Source organism: Lipophrys pholis, assembly GCF_963383615.2.
Source record: "Lipophrys pholis genome assembly, chromosome: 12".
Classification (NCBI taxonomy): domain Eukaryota; kingdom Metazoa; phylum Chordata; class Actinopteri; order Blenniiformes; family Blenniidae; genus Lipophrys; species Lipophrys pholis.
This window is the reverse complement of record NC_137641.1, coordinates 29,771,858-29,779,357: the sequence shown is the minus strand read 5'-3', so window position 1 is coordinate 29,779,357 and position 7,500 is coordinate 29,771,858. Positions and strand designations below refer to the sequence as shown.

General features: G+C 42.5%; 1 protein-coding gene across 1 annotated transcript in view; it reads left to right on the top strand.

The window, feature by feature from the left end:
* The window catches only part of grk3 (G protein-coupled receptor kinase 3), a 61,081-nt gene that overhangs the window by 36,185 nt on the left and 17,396 nt on the right, over nucleotides 1–7,500 (top strand). The window contains exons 3-14 of the mRNA XM_080476784.1: nucleotides 224–297; nucleotides 420–521; nucleotides 1,639–1,713; nucleotides 1,827–1,888; nucleotides 1,974–2,025; nucleotides 3,156–3,247; nucleotides 3,333–3,432; nucleotides 4,491–4,569; nucleotides 5,181–5,311; nucleotides 6,051–6,145; nucleotides 6,297–6,404; nucleotides 7,177–7,243. Of these exons, the coding sequence (XP_080332910.1) occupies nucleotides 224–297; nucleotides 420–521; nucleotides 1,639–1,713; nucleotides 1,827–1,888; nucleotides 1,974–2,025; nucleotides 3,156–3,247; nucleotides 3,333–3,432; nucleotides 4,491–4,569; nucleotides 5,181–5,311; nucleotides 6,051–6,145; nucleotides 6,297–6,404; nucleotides 7,177–7,243 (1,037 nt within the window). The remainder of the gene's footprint in view (nucleotides 1–223; nucleotides 298–419; nucleotides 522–1,638; nucleotides 1,714–1,826; nucleotides 1,889–1,973; nucleotides 2,026–3,155; nucleotides 3,248–3,332; nucleotides 3,433–4,490; nucleotides 4,570–5,180; nucleotides 5,312–6,050; nucleotides 6,146–6,296; nucleotides 6,405–7,176; nucleotides 7,244–7,500) is intronic.

Below are 7,500 nucleotides of genomic sequence, written 5' to 3'. Positions count from 1 at the left end.
GATTGAAAAGGGTGTGTGAATGCTACGTTTTCCCAGCGCTCCCTGAACGCATCACAGTGAAGTTTTTGAAGATACCGTTTTCTGAATGACATGAACACAACTATTAAGATGAGATGCTAAATGTTGAAGTTTATATTCAAGGTTTTTGTAAATTTCTGTCACAAAACCAAACTTTATTGACAAAGTTTCGACTAACAATCTCAGTATCGCTCCTGTCTTCCAGGTTTCCTGCTCTTCAAGGACTTCTGTATGAACGAGATCGACGAGGCCGTCCCGCAGCTCAAGTTCTACGAAGAAGTAAGTCCGGGCGTCCCGCGCGAAGGTTGGATTACGCCGCAGATTAGGTCGACGTAATCCCGCGAGGTCGGGATACTCGTGGCGCGGCGGTCGAGCTGACCTCAAAATGTCGCCTCTTTCAGATTAAAGATTACGAGAAGTTGGACTCGGAGGAGGAGCGGCTGAGTCGCAGCCGGCAGATCTACGATGGATACATCATGAAGGAGCTGCTGTCCTGCTCGCATGTGAGAGCCACACGCCGCCGCACCGCGAGTCAACGTGGACAGTCAGAGACTCAGAGACACAGACAGACGTGTACAGACATGTACTGATATGGAGACACATGTTCACACATACATATGCAGACACACAAACATGTAAACTCATGCAAAACGCACAGATACCGTATCTTCAGATTTGCATAGACACACAAAAACATCACACATAAATGATCAAATTATCAAAGACATGAAAAAAACATGTCCATTTATGATAAACTACCATCTTGCTGAAGCAGGTTTCTGGTAAAACTCTTTGAGGAACCAAGTCTTGACATATAGAGAAACCACAGCGTGACGAGGGGAAACTCTGGCGGTGCCACCTGTCTGACCGTCTGACCGGTCGTCACAGGTCCCGGTACAGCCCCGTATGGAACAACCACCTGGATTGTTCTAAAGAAATAATAATAAAACCCAAAATGTAATACCTGACCAATAATGTAACAATAGTGTTGAGCCCAGAAAGTATAAACTTGTTACATTTTATATAAATATATATATATATATATATATATATATATATATACTGTAACATCAGGCTAGTGTTACCCTTCTGATGTGTTGTTGCAATAGTAATTCTGTATACATGTATATACTGTATGTGTGTATATACATATATATATATGTGTGTGTGTGTGTGTGTGTGTGTGTGTGTATGTATATGTTTGAAGCTAAACTTTAACCTCCATGTATTTAATCTATAAATCATTGAGTCACTCCATGATGTAATAAAAGTATTATGATATTAGGTGAAGATATTTTGACCTGCCCCATAATGTAACAATATAAAGTTTTTACTTTTTGGACTCGGCATCTTGTTACATGATCGACCAGTTATTACAGTTTGTGTTTTTTTTTAATATATAGAACTCTTTGGGTTGGTCCTCGTCTGGGCTGGTTGCTCCATAGCGGCTCTATCAGGAGTCCAGACACCGAGTGGCAGAGCAGCAGGAAGTTAATAAATACACACACATATCGCTATAATAGCTCGTGTTCCACATCGACATGCAGAGAAAGCAGAAGTGAAATCTCTGCATCTTTAATGACCTTTGTTTTTGTGTTTTTCTTTATCTCCTCTCTTCAGCCTTTTTCCAAGAAAGCAGTGGAACACGTGCAGAGTCACCTGGCCAAGAAACAGGTTCCCCCGACTCTCTTCCAGGTGAACTTCTTAGAATTAAAAAAACAAAACAAAAAACAAATTCCACTTCAGACTTGTGGTTTTCCATTTAAACCAGCCATCAGACGTATAATTGCTCTATTTTGCGTGTTCAGCCTTACATCGTGGAGATCTGCGACAGCCTGCGAGGGAAGATCTTCCAGAAGTTCATCGAGAGGTGAGAGCGAAGTGAAGAAGATTCATCCCTTTGACTGGATTTAACTTCAGATTCTAACGCTTCGCTTTTCATTTTCTTCTCTCAGTGACAAATTCACTCGTTTCTGTCAGTGGAAGAACGTGGAGCTCAACATACACGTGAGTACGAGTTGACGAGTGGAGCGGTATTCAGAGTTTCCAACATGTTGAATTCAGATCGGAGGATTTGAAATGTTACATTTGGAGTGTAGAGCTTAGAATGTAGAACAGTTCGTCTCGAGGGTTGAAGGCAAAATCAAAAATGTAGAGTTTGAAATGTGGACCATAGAATAATTGTTTTTTGTAAATGTAGAAAATAAACGTTTGAATCAAAAAAAATCTATAGAAATGTTTTATGTTTGAATGTAGAATTTAGATTTTTAAATACACGATTTAGAATTTAGATTTTAAAATGTAAAATTAGTTTTTTGAATGACGTCAAAATGAAGTTTCAATTTTTAACTACATTTTAGATTCTTAAATGTAGAATTTACAGTTTTAAATCTAGCTCTACATATTTATTTATATTTAAAAATGTAAAATTTGTATTTTCACATGTAGACTTCAACTGTAAAGTTTAAACTTCAAACTGTAAAATGTGTACTTTTAAAAGTAAAGTTTAGATTTTTGTAGAATATACAATATGACATTTGGATTTTTAAGTTTTACATTTTTTTATATAGGATTGACGTTTTTAAATGTCGAATTTCTATTTCACATGGAAAAATTTTGACTTAAGTGAAAATCCACATTTTTAAATGTACAATTCCGATTTTTGTTTTAATGTTTAATTTAGACTTTTCATTTTCAACTTTGTGTTTTTAAATGTAAAATGTAATAGTTTTTTTTTTTTAAATGTTTGATTTGAAATGTAAAATTTTGATCTTTAAATGTAGAGCATAAATAGTAGAATTTTAATTTTTCCATTACAGAGTTTAGAAAGGAGAATTTGTATTTTTTTTTAAAAATTTAAAATGTAAAAAAGAATTGCAAAGAATTTTGAACTGATTTTTTAAAATAGCATTGCAGATATTTAGGAATTTATTTATTTAGTAGTTTTGTTTGAAGTACGTGAAGACAGGATGACGGTTTCTGAGTTCTCATAGTCGAGGTTCTTTCTAGTTTGATTTCCCCTGGAACAGTTTGTGTCGGCGTTTCCTTCAGTCTTTTTAAAGTGATACCTGTTTCCCGCCATGAGAAAAACTCCTCCAGGTTTAGTTTGTGGTGAAATGTTGGCGGTTCTCCCTCAGCTGACCATGAACGACTTCAGCGTGCACCGGATCATCGGCCGGGGCGGCTTCGGCGAAGTGTACGGCTGCAGGAAGGCCGACACGGGGAAGATGTGAGCAGAGAGAAGCGCCGTGCCTCATCGTCACGTCATCTGGGGGTTGGGGCGAGAATCTGATCTGTGACGTTTGGATTCTCAGGTACGCCATGAAGTGTCTGGACAAGAAGAGGATCAAGATGAAGCAGGGCGAGACTCTGGCGCTCAACGAGAGAATCATGCTGTCGTTAGTCAGCACGGGGGTGAGTTACCGCCGACCGTCCAGACCAACACTCTGCCTCGCATGCAGACGATGTTGATCCAGGTTCGCAAATTTTTGTTTCTGCTTACCGTAATTTCCAGACTATGTGTTTCGTCGGTCAAGTCAATTTAAATTTAAAATCATTGCTTCTTCTATCAGGTATTGAAATGTATTACCGTATTTCCTAGACTATAAGTCACATCTGAGTTGCGTCTGTCACAAAATGTGTCATGAAGAGGATAAAAAGTATATAAAAGTTTATCAATTAATCTACCAAGTACAGTTTAAATTGAAAATCATTGCTTCTATCCAATACTGAGATGTAATTACCATATTTTCTGTGCGAGAAGTCACATCCGAGTCTGTCTCAAAATGTGTCATGAAGAAGATAAAAAGTATATAAAAGTTCACAAATTAATCTACTTAAGTCAATTTAAATTTAAAATCATTGCTTCTTCTATCAGGTATTAAAATGTATTACCGTATTTCCTAGACTATAAGTCACATCTGAGTTGCGTCTGTCACAAAATGCGTCATGAAGAGGTTATAAAGTATATAAAAGTTGAGAAATTAGTCTTCTAAATTCAATTTAAATAGAAAACCTTTGATTCTGTCAATGGTATTTTCTAAATTATAAGTAAAATGTGTATATATGTCAAATATATGTGTCAAGAAGAGGTTAGAAAGTATGAAAGTTGAACAATGAGTTTATAAAATTCAATTCAAATTGAATATAGTTGCTTCTATCAAATACTGAGCCGTAATTACCGTATTTTCTGGACCACTAGTAAAAATATGTCAATTACTGTATGTATATTTTTTTTAAAAAGCGTAATGAAGAGGATATAAAAGATGTCAAGTTAATCTGATAAATTTAATTTAAATTGAAAATCATTGCTGCTTCTATCAAATATTGAAATGTAATTGCCATATTCATATGATATAGTTATAAAACAAACTTAAATATTTCCAACCTGCCTTTTAGCCTATTTTAAGAAACGAATCCGTCATTAAGGAATTAATAGGTAGATAATCATCACGTCTCGTTCTTGTCTCCAGGACTGCCCGTTCATCGTGTGCATGACGTACGCCTTCCACACCCCCGACAAGCTCTGCTTCATCCTGGACCTCATGAACGGTACGGCCACGCCTAAGTACCCCCCCCCTCCCGCCGCCGCCCCGCAGAGCGCCGATTTGGGCCTCGGCGGTGACATCAGCCTCGTCCTGACCTCCTGCTATCAGGCTGCTTTGAAGTCGCTCTCAGCCTCACGGTTTCCTCTTCAGGGTTGGAGCCTCATCGGCGCGGCACTCTCACAATCAAAGCTTCGTTTTTAAAAAATTATTATTATTACCTGAGTCACCTTTTAAAAGTAGAGGGAGTCACGGCTGAGGAGCGTCCGGGCTGCGAGCGCGGCTATAAATACACTCCGTACGAGGCCTGCCGTCAATTCCTGCCTCCTCCCCCGGAGAGCGCTGCTGCGGCTGATTGATGGCTATCGACTGAGACCCGGGTGCTGTGAGGTCATGCTGACGCACTCTCTCTCTCTCTCTCTCTCTGTGTGTGTGTGTGTGTGTGTGTGTGTGTGTGTGTGTGTGTGTGTGTGTGTGTGTGTGTGTGTGTGTGTGTGTGTGTGTGTGTGTGTGTGTGTGTGTGTGTGTGTGTGTGTGTGTGTGTGTGTGTGTGTGTGTGTGTGTGTGTGTGTGTGTGTGTGTGTGTGTGTGTGTGTGTGTGTGTGTGTGTGTGTTCAGGGGGCGACCTGCACTACCACCTGTCTCAGCACGGCGTGTTCAGCGAGAAGGAGATGCGTTTCTACGCAGCCGAAATCATCCTGGGCCTGGAGCACATGCACAACCGCTTCGTGGTGTACAGAGACCTGAAGGTAGGAAACAGAGACCTGAAGGTAGGAAACAGAGACCTGAAGGTAGGAAACAGGAAACAGAGACCTGAAGGTAGGAAACAGAGACCTGAAGGGAGGAAACAGAGACCTGAAGGTAGGAAACAGAGACCTGAAGGTAGGAAACAGAGACCTGAAGGTAGGAAACAGAGACCTGAAGGTAGGAAACAGGAAACAGAGACCTGAAGGTAGGAAACAGAGACCTGAAGGTAGGAAACAGGAAACAGAGACCTGAAGGGAGGAAACAGAGACCTGAAGGGAGGAAACAGAGACCTGAAGGTAGGAAACAGAGACCTGAAGGTAGAAAACAGGAAACAGAGACCTGAAGGTAGGAAACAGAGACCTGAAGGTAGGAAACAGAGGAAACGGAGACCTGAAGTTGTATCATTAATCTGAACATCGAACACTATACCTCCTCCTTGAGCGCTCCTCTCCGTCCACTGCTCCACCGTCACGCCTCCTCTGTTTCTCCTCCGACTCCCTGTTTGGACCGGTTGCCATAATAGTAGATAGATTCTGCTGGACGTCAGGCAGCAGCTTCAATAAACAGAGCACGACCGAGCAGATAAAACGGAGAAGGGAGGAAGAGGAGGAGGAGGAGGAAGAGGAGGTTTTACTGTATGATGGGAATTTAAGGGGCGAATCAGGAAAGTTTGATGCCCACCTGACTGTGTGTCTGTGTGTGTGTGTGTGTGTGTGTGTGTGTGTGTGTGTTTCTCCTCAGCCTGCCAACATCCTGCTGGACGAACACGGTCACGTCCGCATCTCCGACCTGGGCCTGGCCTGCGACTTCTCCAAGAAGAAGCCTCACGCCAGCGTGTGAGTGGGAGCGTATCATTCATGTTCAGGGGCTGTGCCTGTCACCGCTAGTCCAGTTGCTACGTGGTTAACAAAAGAACTGTCAAAGCACAATAAAGACTTTTTTATTCTGTCATGTTTTTGAAGAACTGTTTGTCTGTGTTTGGTGCAGAGGGACTCATGGCTACATGGCTCCAGAGGTTCTCCAGAAGGGGACGGCGTACGACAGCAGCGCCGACTGGTTCTCCTTAGGCTGCATGCTCTTCAAACTCCTCCGAGGGTAACGGCTCCTCCTCCTCTTCCTCCCCCCCCACCATGTCCTCTCCACTGTCACTCTCAGGAAGCCTCTTTGAATCCTCGCTTGTACCCTTCTCGCCGTCTCTGGCCCGCTCACCTTCTGTTAAGTGTGTGTGTGTGTGTGTGTGTGTGTGTGTGTGTGTGTGTGTGTGTGTGTGTGTGTGTGTGTGTGTGTGTGTGTGTGTGTGTGTGTGTGTGTGTGTGTGTGTGTGTGTGTTTGATCTGCGGTGTGTAAATGCCACAGGTCTGAGCTCGGTAGGTCAGGAATCAGGTGAAGTGTGTGTGTGTGTGTGTGTGTGTGTGTCTGTCATTGATGTTTGAACACTTTAAAGAGCCACACACCCGCTGCCTGCACGATGCCTTCGCTGCACGTCGGGGAATATCAGCGTCGCGTGAATGATCACGAAATGGCTCTTTATATATTTTATTATTATTGATCCTCGAGTCACATTTTGGACACTTGTGACCTACTGCATGTGAAATTGCTGAAAAGTTGTATAATGTGGGACTTTTAAGTCAGAGGTGTTAAACGTAAAGCATGTGGGCCAAAACCAGCCGACTCGGCGTCCAGAAACTGCAGAATACAAAACAAGAAAAACTTTTTTTTAAACAGTCGAGTCATTTATTGCATTTTGAGTCGAGTTAAAAAGGCCAAACTTCTTAAACTTAAACTTTTTCATGGTTTGTATGAAGATATTGGATTCAAATCTTCCGTGCTGATTCCTGACAATGTGTCTCCACTGTCTCTTTTACAGGCACAGTCCCTTCAGACAGCACAAGACCAAAGACAAACACGAGATCGACCGCATGACGCTCACCATGGTGAGGACCCCCCCCCCCCCCCCACCTGCTCTTTATCAGTGTGGGTGTGGCCTTGTGTTTAACCTGCCCCGTTAAGTAGAAACGCACACAGACGTCTGCATCCGTGTGCGAGCAAACAGCAGCTGCACGTTCCCGCCGACACCTCGACCGGTCGGTCTTCACCTGCACATCCGTGACGGGGCCGAGGCGCCTCGTGCTCACAGAGTGTTTGCGTTGGCGTCTCGGCAGAGCGCCGTGTTGACACACGAGTCATGTGA